The sequence below is a fragment of the Copidosoma floridanum genome, unplaced genomic scaffold, assembly GCF_036245765.1.
Source record: "Copidosoma floridanum isolate Cflo_tuat_1 unplaced genomic scaffold, Cflo_Japanese_pri ptg000006l, whole genome shotgun sequence".
NCBI classification, from domain to species: Eukaryota; Metazoa; Arthropoda; class Insecta; order Hymenoptera; family Encyrtidae; genus Copidosoma; species Copidosoma floridanum.
Window position 1 is genome coordinate 4,651,066 of NW_028321883.1, and position 16,851 is coordinate 4,667,916.

The 16,851-nt window shown below is 35.1% G+C and overlaps 1 protein-coding gene across 1 annotated transcript in view; it reads right to left on the bottom strand.

Annotated features, from left to right (window-relative positions):
- The window catches only part of LOC106641897 (neuropeptides capa receptor), a 617,109-nt gene that overhangs the window by 414,921 nt on the left and 185,337 nt on the right, over positions 1–16,851 (bottom strand). The window contains exon 3 of the mRNA XM_089598482.1: positions 16,414–16,504. Coding sequence (XP_089454608.1) covers positions 16,414–16,504 — 91 coding nt within the window. The remainder of the gene's footprint in view (positions 1–16,413; positions 16,505–16,851) is intronic.

Sequence of the window (16,851 nt, forward strand, 5' to 3'; positions counted from 1 at the left end):
GGCATACCTTTTAAGCTTCTATAGCTTGCTCAAGAACTTGGCGCACGTAGAGTGTTTATTTTTCAGTAAGTATATTGACTCGATTCAACGTCATGAAGTACACGGATTTCCTAGAATTCAAACGGCCTTGGTAGTTGAAATATCGAAATATGGATCGATACGCATACGTGTGCGTAGAACATGAAAAATTCATGATCAATATCGTAATGATTCGATAATTATGGGTCTGTAATATTTTAATATATTATCGAAACTAAGGAGTGAAGTGTTATAAATAACTTAATACACTGAGCATGGTTTGTATTTATATATTATAAATATATTTTCTGATCTTCCAGGAGATGATATGGAGGGAGTCAGGATATAGTAGAAACGTTCTTGGTGTCAGCAATACTAGTGCTTTCACGCGAACTATTTCAGAAAGGTTTTTGAATATCCACGACGAGTGTACTTATCCTATATTTGTTGTTGTGACTCTTTCTTACGAGTAATCTTCGCTCCAGTTGTCATCTTCTCAATGACTCGTCAATAATTCTACTTGCGGTGAGTAGTTATCTTATTTTTGTTTGGGAAGAAAATATAGGTGTTAAATATATGGATGAAAAGACAAAATTCAGGGTGCAAGCCCAAAATCATCCTTACTAAATTCATATGTATACTAAAAGCAAACAATAGATACAAACGCTCCAAAATTAGAATTAAGTTTGTAGTTTATTTAAATTTGTTATTTTCAATATAATACGTACGAGTTTAATCTATAATCAAAGCATACAGAGCTAGTCTTACTTATATTAATTCTATTTGTTTGGTCTTGGCAGAGCCACAGCAGAAGGACAGTTAGGAATAGGGTACGAGCCCAATACTCACTATCAATTCCTTGCTGGGACTGCCGCTTTCCGCTAATTCTTGCTCGCTCATTATCTTGATTTTCTCCCATTTGCTATAATATGTCTCCTTCTTCTAAGGAATGTGGAATAATTGTTTTTAATACTATGTGAACGGAATTTTCCATTATAACCTGTTAGAGAACAATAGAGATGATGATGATAGAGAGAGAGAGAGAGAAAGCGCGCGACAGAAGACGATAGATGGCTCTTTCTATCTCACTTTTACAGGTAATACCAAAATGCATTTTTTTTCTCAATATTTTGCGCTTGTCGAAACAAAACAAAAAAAAGTGTTTATTGATAGAAAATTTTTCGCCCTACATGCTGGTATTTTATTTTTTTTTCCATCTCAAACCGTCGCCAGATATAATCAAAACGAAATTTAAAACATGATTTTAACTTTATTGGACCACTTAAAAATAACTGTAACTATTTGATTTGCCATCAGTGGGCTAAATTACATATAACATAAAAAACGCCGAACTATTAATCAATTTTCCGATTTAAAAGTTCCTTGGTTGGTATCCATAAGTGATATGAACAGAAATCAGGTCTGCGTGATGCGTAGCATAATGGATAAGGTCCCGGACTACCAATCTGAAGTTTGGGGGTTCGGTAAGTGGCTGAAGAGGGCTATAACAAATATTGGAGCTTTCCTAAAACAATGTGCTTAGAAATTGTATGAAGACTTAGAAGCTATTTTAAAACTCTAAGGATTGCATAAAAGGGAGGGAAGAAAAGTAATATAACTAAAAATGACATGAAAACCCATATAATTTTATCTCAGAGATGCGGCTCAAGGGAAACAAAAGAGAGATCTTAAAACTTATGTTAGAATATACTGTTATTAGGTTATGAAATTAGGAGGGGGTAGAAGGGGGCTAAAAAAAATTGTGTTCGGTAATACTGTTATTGGGTTATGAAATTAAAGGGGGAGTAGTAAGGGTTGGAGGGGGGAACAAAATCTAAACCTAATTAAAATACACTAAAAACTAATAGAATTGTTCCTTATAAAGAGAGGTGGCTGAGTGGTACCAAAGGAATTGAGGGGGATTGTATAAAATGACTATTCAAAGTCTATATATATACTGTAAAAATTTTATTGTCATTCCTAAAGTTTGTCTATAGTATTGAATTTCTTCAACTTAAACTTATTTTTATTAAAATAATTGTGTTTTCATTAATTGTAAATGCTGTTTTTTAGAATTTCGACATAGAATCAGCTTAAAAAAAAAAAAAAATTCTTAAAAAATATATTTATCAAAACAGTGTCAAAATGGTTAGAAAAAATTATCACAATAATCATGTGGCTAAAAAACTTATACAAACATTTTAAATGTTAAAATTGCAAAAATGATGTAAGGTTTAAAAGTTTTCTGTAGGCATTTAAAATTGTTTTTAAGTAGATCTCTCGCTGCGTAAATTATATCAAAGAATTGGTGTAAGAGTACCAATCACACTATAGATAAGTAAAACTGATAGTTTGTGAGGATTTTTCTTTACGTGGGATAAGGTTTATGATAAAACCAGGAGCACAATGTGTGTAAAGAAAGAAATACAAAATGATTATAATTCAATTTCAAAGTATAATCAAATCTCCCGTCTTATAAAATAGTTACAAAATTTGGTCTTGATGCAATGACTAATTTATTGATATAATAAAAAAAAATGAGAAAATAAAAAAATATAACGTAGTTATTAGACACTATTCAACTCCAATTAATCGTGGATTTAAAATGAACTAGATAATATGTTTTTCCCGTTCGCACAACTCACTCTTTCGGATCATAAAATTATACAACTGTTTGGATAAACTTGCTTCGTAGAGCATTAACGCTACTTCTCCTGTAACAATGATATAATATGTATCTCACTCGAAAACGCCTTTTTTTTATACGAGTCTTACACGATATTTACGATTAGCGTGGCTCTAGTATATCAATAAATCATAATTTTAATTAGTTTATTAACATACTTCAGACTTTCACTTTTATTTTGATTTAATTACAATTGAACGCAAAATAGTAATTGTAAATAACAAAATTTGGATTCGCCTATACGATCTCTCTCGTGAACGAGTTTCATGTACTGATAGACAATAATTACATATTGAACTGAAATCCCTTACACTCTATACTCTATTGGACTGAATAATCTCGAGGATATAATATTTAAAAAAAACATAAGGAGTACAATCGTGGGCTCTTCGCAGAATCAACGGGATGTATCGGCTAAATACCACGGTAGCACAATGTATAAAAATAACAAAAGAAAGGAACTTCAAAAAGAAAGAGATAGGCTAGTCAGTCAGCAAAGAAATATGAGTACGCCTACGAAGCCACCGCAAGGGAGTTATTGCTTCCGCAACGAGGAATTATCGTAATGATAATTCACGAACTCCTTTTAATTGCCTATTAGATAGCCCCCTTTCACTCACGCAGACTGGGAAGAGAAAACAGATAGAGGCAAGAGGCTTGGGATAAAGAAGACTGTGTTCCCGGAGAGGACCCAGAGAAGAGAGCCAGCGGTTGCTGAGCACCCCTTAACCGTTCAACTTGATTAGGTCCGGTACATGAGGAACTCTACCTCTGAATGACACTCACGTCTTTTCTCTCTAGCTTTTCTCTGCTTTTCCCTTTCCCTGTGGTGAGCCGCCGAAACCGATGCCTGTATTCGGGTATTTTCGCATTTCCTCGCCTGCGGTCGGGGCCCTACGCGTCTAGTCCCTGCAAGTTAACATAATAAAGTGCAATTAAGAAGTGTTACATTATTCAAATTTAAAAAAAATGACATGTAATGAAAAATTGGGAATAAGGATCTGATACAAAGAATGGCCTTTAAAACACGTTTTTTTTTTTGTTTTTTTTTGTACGAAAAACAATTTTTTTTCTTTTTAGCCTTTTCAACATATAATAACAAATCACAACATCAAAATTTTGGTAAAGTAAGATAATACTTTAACGAATCATTGTGCTCTCACCACAAGTTTTATGTAGCTTTATGTCAATTTAAAGGTATAAATCATATAATAATACAGATAAATTAAAAAAATAATGGAAAACTCGAAAATGTTACGTAGGCAGAAATATTTATGTTTTAAAGTATTTTCTATTGCGTTGAGAGTACACATATAGGGGTAACTTGTGTGTGTGTGTGCACTAGAGCGTTGGGGGGTAAAATTAGAATAGGACTGCGCGAGAATGGAATTTATAACGGACGCGCACCCGGACGTTGATGGGGTCCGAGAGTAGGGTTTCGCTGGAGAGGAGCTCGGAAAAGAGAGCTCGTGAGAGCAGTTAGATCGGCTCGCCTCCGAGGGGACGACGTTGGCAGTAGTACCAGGAGGGCCTGTGGAATCCACTCGTGCGTCTGGTTGTCACTGGGAATCGTTTAGCTACTTTGAAATTATTACAGATTGCTGCACAGTTAAAGGAGTAAGTGTTCCCTTTGATTTCCGATATCGTTTTCTCATCAACTTTAGTTCATGAGTTCAGACCCAAAAAAGGCGGAAATCCCTGGTTGCTCAATTAATCAACCAAGTGGTGGCCTTAGGTCAGTGATCGGATACGAAGGAGATTTTTTTTGTGTACGTTGAGTCTCCCGGTGTGCGTGATTTAGTTTGGAGGAGTTTTTCTCCGGTGTTTCCTTTGCCTTGGAAGCCATAGTTTTCTTTTAACGGAGTGTTTATTGTGTTTGGGGGAAGAATCGGATTTGTTTGTTTTTTTTAAGCTCGATGACAAGCGTTGATCTCACTTCGTGGGATCATTTAGTTAGTTGGTAGAAATCCCCGGTTGTTAAGTCAACCAAGAGGTGACCTTCTGACCGCTTTTTGTGTTATCCTTAAGGGTTTTTATTTATTTTTTATTATAAGTTTTTGATTGAATCGGCGACGCTCTCGTGTAACGATCCGCACAGTAGTATTGACTGTATGTGTGCTTGAATTCTGTGCCCCTCTCTTGGTTAATTTTTGATTTTTGATTTTTGCATATTACATTCATAAAGAATTAGAGGTATTCAAGCGTGGTACGTTTTGATTTTACCCGCGATGCTTTTCTTCTAATATATAGTGATCTTATACATATGCGTCTTACTATTATTGTTCGAACTTTGGAACTCTCCTGTTGAAGAGTCGTACTTTGAGTTATCGTAACATAGTTTTCATGCCTAGACTTAAGGTAAACAAATCTGATGTACAAAGGTGACATATTTGTGATGGGGAGATATAAGGGGGATTCTACAAAAACGAGTCTTCTGCGATAATGAAATTTTTTTTTTTATTATCAGGTGATTTGATAGAATCTCGTCGATGATTTTTTATTTGATTTCTATTAATTTTGTAAAAAATCACGTTTTGTAATTAAGTCAGATTTCGCAGAAGTAAAAAAAATTATGTATACAATTCTTTTTTTTTTGTTTTGTTTGTTTTCAATCATAAAAAATGATTCATTGTGTAAGATAATCGATATCAGTTCTTTAATTTCTTATGATTTTATTTGATTGATATTAAAGAGTTTTTTTTCTGTCAATTAAGAAATTTGAATAAATACCGAGAATTAAATAAGATTATTTTTGAGTTCGTTTCTTTTTAGTTGCGTGTCTCCTCAGCTCCTCTGTCTGCCATAATACCACGATCCACTTTCCTTCACAAATTACCCTTCACAAAGTGGACCGTTTTAACGTACTATTCGATAAATAAAGTTAAGCTACAAAAGTCATCAGAAAAATCAAACATTGTGATTCCTTATAATTATAAATTAATTTATTCATATTTTATCACACATAATTATTTAGAAATGATTTTAACTTGACATTACAAGATATCAGTGTCATTAACTGTATTTTAGCAATTTTTTTATAATTGTTTTTGTGATTTTGAAGCTACTTATTATGATCTTATAAATCACTTACAATCAATAGACACAGTTCGAAAATATGTATTTCAATTGTTTAAACTAATTTATTACTGTATGCGTAAGATTCCACGAAATATAAGAACCTTATGCTTTGTAGTAGTACTTTTTAGGTGGCGTGAAAATTTGCTTATTTCAGTTTTTATCTTAAAAAATTTAATAACAATAGCAATAACTAATCTTAAAGTTTTGCAAAAATACATTAGCTTTTCACTTTCATCCAGCAGGATACGCTAGGTGGCGTCAACATGAAATCGATGCTACCTGCAACAGAATTAAATAAGTGTGGTTATAATATGAGAAAGAGTCTCAGTAATTTCTGTGTTCGATAAACGGCAGTTCATGGAGCTGCATCGAAAATGTAGATGATAGTTTTGCAGCTAGGTATCCCGGTTTTCGACGACACTCTTCTCTAATGGACAAGTAACCTAGGCCTACGACCACCCTGATCCTCTATGATTGACGAGTGCCACCAACAAAAAATTTGTCTAAGTGATAATGTCTCTGTCAAAATACCAGGAGATGTATCTAGCTAGAGCACAACCTGCTCAAACACTTAAGAGTTGTGTGGCCGTATCATCATCCCACCTAGTACCGTCAGAGAATTTTTGGCTGCAAATGTAAGCCAGGTAAGACAGCCCTGAGAAGAACGAGCAGCCACAACGGCTTCCTTCTCAGTGGTCGTATCCCCAACGGCATACCCACTTTTTCCTGACTAACGATGAGCGGTTGAATATCCAGGGAAGACGAGATATTCTTTAGTGAGCAGCGTACCTTCCTCCATCACAGTCTCCAAATAATAGAGACTTCGAAGGTAAAAGTCAAGCTAGCCGCAGTCAGCTCTTCATCATCAGGAATAATAATAAGAAATAGCTGAAAGTTTCACCACTGCCCCTTTTCAGGGCCATTATTAGTATTTACGTTTCCTACTTAATCATCAATCTCATCGGTTCTTTTAAGGGCCACCTAAGTTTAAACAACCTTGCCAACAAATACATTTTCACTACCATTTCCGGAAGCGATTTGTCGACTAAAAGACTATGTTAACTAAAGATGGCCACTATTAAACCAAGTCAGTCATTCACTGGCAGTCGTCACGACCGCAATTGTTCTTCACAAGGCTGGGAACCCTGGTGACCGATGACCGTATATTGCCCTCTCGACTCTAAGCATTCAACCACGAATTACCAATTCTCTCCAAGGTCTGTGCTGGGCAAACCTAACAGCTATGAAGGAAAAAAAAATTTGAGCCAACGGGACATCATACAACGGGCAAGTATCATGAACTAATCTCCCAATCTTAGATCGCCAACACAACTGAGTCTGCAAAAAAAAGGTGCTTTAAACACCAACGTCTTTGACGTTATACCAGGAGACGTTGGGAAAAATGTCTACAACTAGCTCCTAAGCTCCGAACTTTGTAATTTTTCTCCTGCTCAGTCTGAGGCTTCAACAGCGGGCCAGAGAAGATCACCCTAAGGTATCCAGGCAGTCATAATTGCTGTGAACTTCAGTCAAGAAAGAGTTTACTTAAGAAGCTTACCGTTTTTTTAGGGCCATCGGATGTCGAACTATCTTGCCAACTTATATATTAAAACTTAATAAAGTTGACAGAAATGTAGGGGTCACAAAAGTATTAAGCATGCCAAAAGTTTATAGAGGGTAAATTGGAAGAAAAATTTTAAATGTTTCTCATTAATATACTTTCAGGCGTCATGAATCTAATGTTTTTCTTTGGTTTACTAATATAGTAACTCACTCTGCTGCTACTGATGCTTCTTTCATTTAAAAGTAGCTCGTTCTTCTTAGCCGACACATTGCAGTCAAACTCCCTACATAAGAAAAGTCCAAATACAAGTAATAGGATTGGTAGAGTAGGTATAAGAAAAGTCATTTTGAAGAGAAGAGTCCTTTCGTCAATTTTAGTTCGAGGGTGAGTTAGAAAGTTGGTCGTATTTTCAAGTTAAACTATACCGTTTTCGAGCTACAACTAATTATTTCTTAGATTATATTTTAAATACACAAGTACAACATATTGCAGGGACTAGACGCGTAGGGCCCCGACCGCAGGCGAGGAAATGCGAAAATGCCCGAATACAGGCATCGGTTTTGGCGGCTCACCACAGGGAAAGGGAAAAGCAGAGAAAAGCTAGAGAGAAAAGACGTGAGTGTCATTCAGAGGAAGAGTTCCTCATGTACCGGACTTAATCAAGTTGAACGGTTAAGGGGTGCTCAGCAACCGCTGGCTCTCTTCTCTGGGTCCTCTCCGGGAACACAGTCTTCTTCATCCCAAGCCTCTTGCCTCTATCTGTTTTCTCTTCCCAGTCTGCGTGAGTGAAAGGGGGCTATCTAATAGGCAATTAAAAGGAGTTCGTGAATTATCATTATGATAATTCCTCGTTGCGGAAGCAATAACTCCCTTGCGGTGGCTTCGTAGGCGTACTCATATTCCTTTGCTGACTGACTAGCCTATCTCTTTCTTTTTGAAGTTCCTTTCTTTTGTTGTTTTTATACTTCGTGCTACCGTGTTATTGAGCCGATACATCCCGTTGATTCTGCAAAGAGCCCACGATTGTACTCTTTATGTTTTTTTTAAATATTATATCCTCGAGATTATTCAGTCCAATAGAGTATAGAGTGTAAGGGATTTCAGTTCAATATGTAATTATTGTCTATCAGTACATGAAACTCGTTCACGAGAGAGATCGTATAGGCGAATCCAAATTTTGTTATTTACAATTACTATTTTGCGTTTAATGGTAATTAAATCAAAATAAAAGCGAAAGTCTGAAGTATGTTAATAAACTAATTAAAATTATGATTTATTGATATACTAGAGCCACGTTAATCGTAAATATCGTGTAAGACTCGTATAAAAAAAAGGCGTTTTCGAGTGAGATACATATTATATCATTGTTACAGGAGAAGTAGCGTTAATGCTCTACGAAGCAAGTTTATCCAAACAGTTGTATAATTTCTTGATCCGAAAGAGTGAGTTGTGTGAACGGGAAAAGCATATTATCTAGTTCATCTTAAATCCACGATTAATTGGGGTTGAATATTGTGTAATAACTACGTTATATTTTCTTGTTTTCTCATTTTTTTTTATTATATCAATAAATTAGTCATTGCATCAAGATTAAATTTTGTAACTATTTTATAAGACGAGAGATTTGAATATACTTTGAAATTGAATTATAATTATTTTGCATTTCTTTCTTTATACACATTGTGCTCCTGGTTTTATCATATGCCTTATCCCACGTAAAGAAAAATCCTCGCAATATATCTGATTGAATGACAATTGTTTTTTATAATTAAATGCACGTGTGATATTTTTTTTAAGCACTGTTACTAGTGAATTGCACATCTCCACGAGGAAGGTTAACATAGAAAACTAATTTTTACTCAATGTTAATTTAACACTGTAGCGTCTCATCAAGAGATTGTACAGGTGATTGTGAATTCAAGCACTCTGCAGGCACTCAAGCGCAGTACTAGAGCAATAAAGTTGAAGGCTCCAGGGGCAAGTTACTCTTATGAGGTCTTAGTGTAGAAAGAACAGTGCAAGAGATAGACTCTTTTAAGTAATTATGTTTTTGTGTGAATAGGAGATCATAAGCTAAAAAACTTGTTTGTAGCTGAATACAAAGATATTCTGGACGCATGTGAGTGGTCATTTTGATACCGTACCCTAGGACACAACTAAATATGGTGGACGTGTAAATATATACGGAGTGATCGAGCAACAATGAATCAGAGTCAGAAATGGTAGATTCCAGTATCTCCATCTAGTTCAAAGACTACCAGTGAGAGCCTGCACGCGGGTTTACCCACGTTAAATTTGGATGGTACATTTAGGCTGTTAATTTTTCACATCTTAGGTCTTGTGAATAAGCCATTACACAACACTAGCGACGACGTTAGTGGTAGGGGGAAGAATAGGCCATGGTTACTGGAGAAACAAACGCAATCTATGATACTAGGTGCTAAACTTTAACGGTTTTTCATTGCTTATCTTAACAGCGAGTTGTTTGTAGCGGAGCTCACAAGTAAAGACAGGTAGAACAAAAGACTACATAGTTCTGCTGAATCTTATTGGATGCAATACCAAGTTCTGTAACAAAAAGATTAGTGTCAAAAAAGGAGTAGACTGTGAATTGCCTTTTTTTGTTGGAGAAAAAATTAATATTTATATTCGTGTATAGTAAGTGTATATAGTAGAATTCTACACTTACCGTATCAACCTCGGACACGCAGTATAACGAAAGGTATTGACTATGCTTCATTAATAAATAAATATACGATAAGTGCACGAAAAACGATATACTTTTAACTAAAATAAAAGTCACCATTAGAAACCATAACAAAATACGCTTCTTAATTGATGTTAATTTAATCATAAACTTTTTAAGGATAAATCCTCTTGCAAAACAAATCAACGCTGTATGACTGTCCTTAATACAAAATTATAAAGATTTGCTGTTCTCAATGCTAATTGCTTAAACAAAATATAACAACGTTGCTTAACTAAGCTTCTTTAACAATTACAATTTTTACATAATAATGATAGTTTACGTATCGAATATCTAATACGAGGTGCTATTGTCGATCAAGACAACTTGGCGCCATATTAAAGGTCCAAAGTGATTTTATTTAAGCCCAACGTTTGTAAATCAGTCAGAGTAATGCTTACCTAAATGTAAACAAGCGCACGATCGCTTTTGCGATAATTTGTGTCTGTGAGGTTGAATTCCACTAGCAAGCGCTCTGTGTATTACCTTAAGAAGTGAGCCGTTATTTAGGAATGAGTGAATGGACTAGGGTTGCGTTTTAACTATTATTAAAAATACATTTAAAGTATGATGAGGATTTCTGGACTAATTGGCTCTAACACACGTAATCCAAACAGATAATAACTGTGTATTAATCGAAGAGTAAGTATATTGTGTCACAGTACAAGATGTTTTAAGTACTAATAAGAAGAAGAAACAAGATAAGAGAGATTAACAAGATGTTAAAGTAAGTGTGGCTAAAAAAAAGACAACGTCTAAGGAGAATATTGATCACCGTTTTGTATAACCCAAAGCTTAACTGCAGGTTTCATACATTCCTAAAACCAGCTTCTGGAGACCTAGTACTAGACATAGAAACTTTGTTATAATCAAAATGGTGCGATATTCACATGTGTAACTAATTCAGAGAAACCTGGGAGAGAAAATAGGTCTTACACTATATGGTATAAATACTGATCCATGAGACATTGGTTAGCATAGTGATCTAAAGTAATCTTTCATGCGTGTGGAGTTAAAGTTGTCAGTTCATAAAAAACCTTACTAAAACTAAGTCAAAACTTGAAGTCCAGTGTCACGTTTGCAGGACTTCAGAAGTTACACTGAAAAATTTGTGCAGCCATATTAGCAGTGCAACACTGCCAAAACGGCAGTTCTGGCCACAGCGATCCTTGTACAGCGCCGTCCTGCGGCTATTGCAGGAGAGATAAGAAGTTGTGGTGGTACGTACACATCTAATCACTTAATTCGGTACCATCACTGAAACCACGGTACCGACTCCTGCGCTTTACGCAGTGTGTACGCTCTACACGCTCAATGCAATGCTCTGTGCGTATACATTTGATTGCTAAACTCAGGCTACAACATATAATGCGTATATACTCATGCTACAGTACACCGAAGTATTTACATATACAAGAGCGTATTTACTTTGTAGCACTTTTATATCCAACTATGCATGCAATATAGTTTCTTCTATTGTTTTTGAGTATATTTAAAAAATAATTATTCAATGAAATAAAAATGAATGAATGAATGATAACTATCTAATTGTATAAAAACATTAACAGGCAGGTGATGAAAGTTCACGTTTTTGATAGGTTCTCTTTCTCTTTTTATTAACACTTATTTACACTATATCTATATACATACACTTGCTACATAATATATAATCTAAATAGGTATAAATACTCTACTAAATACTCTGCTCAATTTCTCATTTCTCGATGTTTTTCGATGTCAATTGAAGCAGTTTTACTATATCTTTATTTGCAGCATCTTATGCGATTAAAAGTACAAATGTTTTTCAGTTATGTTACTTTATTTTTTAAAATAATTGTTTCAGTGTTGATGTTACCTGCTTGTACTACTGTGCACGGTTATGAAATCAGTACCAGCTACTGCACTCTTATTACTACCTAGGTATCTTTTGTAAGTTTTTTTTATGCTGAAGCCCAAATCCAATTGCTGCATACCAAATACTGCACATGACTACAAATGTTTGGAGGTTAGATTCGTTTAGAGTCTTTCAGTTAACCAATTATAATTGCCATAATGTAACGTATGATTCTGGATTAAACGTTATTAATATCCAAACGTGTTACAGTATCTGAGCAAAAATTTGACAGTCTATTTTTCTTATTTTTTATTACCACCAAGTGCACAGTAATTAGTGGCTGTGCAATAATTGGATCATTTCCCTCTATGTACTTCTGTGTTAGCTGTAAGCACAAAATTGCGGGAGTCAGTACACTGATTTTTGCGGTGGTACTGAATTGACGGATAAGCTGTGGACGTACTGTCATAACTTCTAGGCTCTCTTGTGAAAGCCGCAGGATGGTGAAGTACAAGAATTGCTGTGGCCAGCACTGCTATTTTGGTAGTGTTGTACTGCCGATACAGCTTGTAACGGGGTGCCAGTATCCGCTTACGGCTCTGATAGACACGAATTTATGCAAGGAGTACTCTGACCGGGACTGTGCTTCCCGGGTACCCATGAAGACACACTCTCGTTACAATGCGGATAGTGAGACCACTTTTCCTTATTGTCGTCTGCTTGCTGAGGGGCCAGCTCAGCCCCGGCTTAACTCAGGATGCTCACGCGTCGATGTTTACGCGTAAGCCCACGGAGGCGGCTGGATAAGGCCGGTACTTGGCTTGCAACTCCCTTTTGGAGGTCGTGATCTCTAAATAAAGCTTGTAAATGAGGAGTAGCTAGAAGGGCTTCATGCAAGGAAGGATTCACGTAAAGCAAGACACAAACATTTAGTAATTATATGAACGGAGACTATATTAATTGCACTTGTACATAAGCATCTGGGTGTGTATGTGTGTATGTGTTTATCGTTCGATCGCGCTAATTACAAGGCACGCCCGGCCAAGGAAAGGCTTTCCTCTCGGAGCCGACGGCACGCAATAATTCGATCGGGCGCGGAGAGAGATTACACGGCTACCACGGCTTTCACGCACGCACTGCGCTTACCTGGCTTTTCGCAGTCTCTTATTTACGCTCGTTCGCCAAGTAGATGATCTCTCAGCAGAACCCCTCGGCCTTATGTCTTACTGATAAGCCACTCGTTTGTAGACGTGAGGTGACAGGCGCTGACAAGGCGATGGTGAGGCTGTCCCGTAGTGACGCGGTGTGCTTTTCGAGCAAGAGACGCACGTGTTTACCCTACCTATACCTAATCTCTTCTGACCTAATGGCCAAGAGCGTCCCGCGCTACTACGCATTGCAAGACGCTTGTCTTTCCTTCCTCTCTCTCTCTCTCTCTCGCACACATCATGACACCCCCCTTCTCTCTCTGGCCTTTCTTCCTCACGCAGTCTAGGTAAGCGTAAACGGCGTTACAGTGTTAGTCGCCCGTTACAATCTGTACAAATTTTTCAGTGTATTTTCTCATTGTGATCTAAAATCTAAGTGTGTATTTTGGAAAAAAAATTCGTGTGGCCACACGTACAATGAATTGGACTAAATCCTCTGTTTAAAGCAAATTGAAAATTTCTATCTTAAATATTTGAGAAACTAGTGATGTTCTGGTTGCCAGTTCAAGACTAATATCTTACAAACAATGATAAGAAATTTAATAATTAGTTAATGAAAGAAACACTAAAGTAATATGAGGTTAGGCGCGTGCTTATGCCACCTCATCGTTTACTAGCTGATCCAGTCGAGTAAAGTAAAATGAGGGTAAAAAGCACAATCGTTTTTTCTCTCTTCAGAACATTAAAATAAGGAAGAATACCTTAAAAAATATAGCATGCAATAGATATTGCGTCCTAGACGATAACAATAGTGTCTTTAGTTAACTTAAACTATAGGGGATATTTCCATCAGGTAAAGAGCTTACGTGTAAAGATAGAAGCAACTAAAACTATAAAACGGATGGGAGCTAACGTTTATAAGGATAAGATAAGGAGGTAAGACGCATTAAGAGATATGAAGAACCTTGTATAAAAGTGAAAATTTAGTCATCGATCTTCTAGATGTTAAAAGAAAGAAAAGGAGGAAGTGAATGCCTTTCTAAAGCTCATGTACATGACTTGAAATGATAAAAGAGCATAGAAATAGAATAGATAAGCTAAAAAATATGATTGTAAAGTATTTTTCAAATTTACATGAGTAGAAAGAGGCTCAGACTCATAAAGAAAAAGTATATCAGATAAAAATGAACAGTTTTCGTTCTTTTTAGTAAGAGGATCCCAAAGAATACGAGAGGAAAATAAAACTTTCAAGCAATAATTTACAGAAAAATGTCAATAAAAAAACAAAAACATAGGAAAGAAGAAGTCAAGCCAATTATGATAATAATTTAACTTAAAATACGAAGAATCGATAGGTAAAAGAAGAAGAAATAAGCATAAATAAAGAAATTCCATAAGAAAATATAAGCCCATGTTAACCATTGGACGATGTGGAGGAACCCTCTGCTCTTGATGATGTCTGCAATAAACTTTACTTAGATGTTTTTTTTTAAATGAAAAGATCTTGTTTGAAGATAAAAAGTTAAATAGAAACTTTCCAGGTGAGTATGGGAGGAAATGTCCCATAAAATGTAAGAAAACTTGGATCAGGTACAGAGGTAAATGATGTATTCTAATATTATTCCCGTGTCCAACTGTTAGTTACCACGCTTTTTAGAGTAATGGTACCCTGGGACTCGGTCCTATCAATTTTTTTGAGTCAAATGGTCTTCGATTGACCACATATGTCACAGCCAGACTGTATTAATCAAAGGAAAGCAAAAAAAAGAAAAGAGATGTAGAATCATAAAACATAGCAAAGGAAAAGGAAAAGAAAAAAAAGACACAAAGAAGAGAACATCAAGATAGAAGGAAAAGAAAAAAAAAAGTTTAAAAGAGAAGATGAATATGGCAGCAGAATAAGACAATTTAAAAGATACGCATGGAAATAAAATTAACGACTAAGAGCAAACAAAAAATAGACTAAAGGGAAAAGAGGAGGAAGAGCAGAGATATATAAAAAAATTTAAAGAGGAGGGTAAAAAAGTGGTTAGTATGATCAATGAAAAAGAATTCAAACATTTAAACAAGAAGGGACATCCTCTCCATGCTTGGTTTATAAATGGCCACAAACAAATACGCAATTCCATCACAACAGCTGGTCATGAGAGACATAACTATCACTCTTGTAGTCAATGGTTTAAAACTACGCTGCAGTTGGTTGAGGGCGTCCAAAACCTGCCCTTCTTAACTTAACACCATATGCTAAATAGCGCATTTCGATAGCTGTTATCATAACTCCTGAGTGACGGTAACAAGAGAAAGGTCAAGTAAACTGGGCTGGAGAAGTTTACTATAAGTGAAGTGACATACACATGCGAGATATTATAAAGGTGAAAATCAACTGAGAGACAATAAAAAGTTAGAAAATGAGAATACTAACCAGAATGTTAACTAGAGTGTATCAGTAAAAAATAAAGTGATATTTAGTAAAACAATAGGGCAAGACAAAGAGAAAGGATTAGTACATATTTTTAGGAAAATTGGAGCTTAAAATAATATAAGAGAGACAGAAAATTCAGAAACAATATGTATCACAAAGGTGGAATGAAAGTTTTTTTCATTTCAAGTATTTAAGGATTCTATATAATATAGTAGTGAGAAACTAGAGGTAGCTGAACCTCATAGTATAGTGTATTAGTATACCTATAGATAAAAACATGACTTAGTGTGCGTAAGTATGTACCAGACAGAAGAATGAAAAGTGCTACAAGCCTTGCAGCACTACTTGAAAAAACGGAGAGTGGAGGAGATCTGCTATCTCTTTAAAAATTGTTTAAATTTTCTAAGGGTTAGCAGTTTTTAGGTATAATAATAATTTTGGCAATGAAGACAGCTGAAAGAAAGGCGCGGACGAGCAGATTATTACTCCAGAGTGTACGGAAAAGTATATCATGTTATTGTCATTAAAGTGCCATGTGATAGGGATAGCATATGCATTCAGAACAACAAATTACGAATTATCATGCGGTAATAAAACTAATTGCTGATCAGTTTTTATTTGAAATAAGAAATAAATTTTACCAGATGCATTGGATGTATATATAAAATTAAAAGTAGAGTGACATTTTGAAAAAAGGTGTTTGCTGATTCAATAGTAGTTATTTCTTACAATTTGTTAGCTGTATTTAAATTTATAATACAATTTTTATTTGGTCACAGTACTTTTTTATTTTTGTGCATCTCTTCATATTTTGCGCAATTAATTAATTTTTTTTTATTTGAGTACATTCAAATGATAATTCAAATACTTATATGCATTTATATTAATATTTCAAAAAAAACAAAACGTAAACTTACATTTCAGATAAGTATGCTCTAAATTTACATAGTCCAAGTCCAAGAACCCAGGGATATTGTTGCCAAAATACACCTAACTCATTTGGTAGTCCTAAAGAATATTAATATTTAGGCTTATATAATTTTTACAACATCATTTATGTGACTGTTTGATTTTTTGTAATAAGTAATACTTTTCATAAACATAAACTAATTAAACTATTTCTTAATAATTATATTTAATTATTGCTTGGATTTATTAGGCCTCTAATAAAATATGTCATGAATTTTAGTGTCAGTTCAGAGAACTTCATTAGCAATTCATAGTTATAACTTTACAGTTGCCTACTTATAAGTTTTAGTAGAAAACTACTATAAGGCTAATTAAGTAATAATTTTAGTTTACAGATAAAAGTTTAATTTTAAACAATTCCGTAATATGCTACATACTGATGGTAG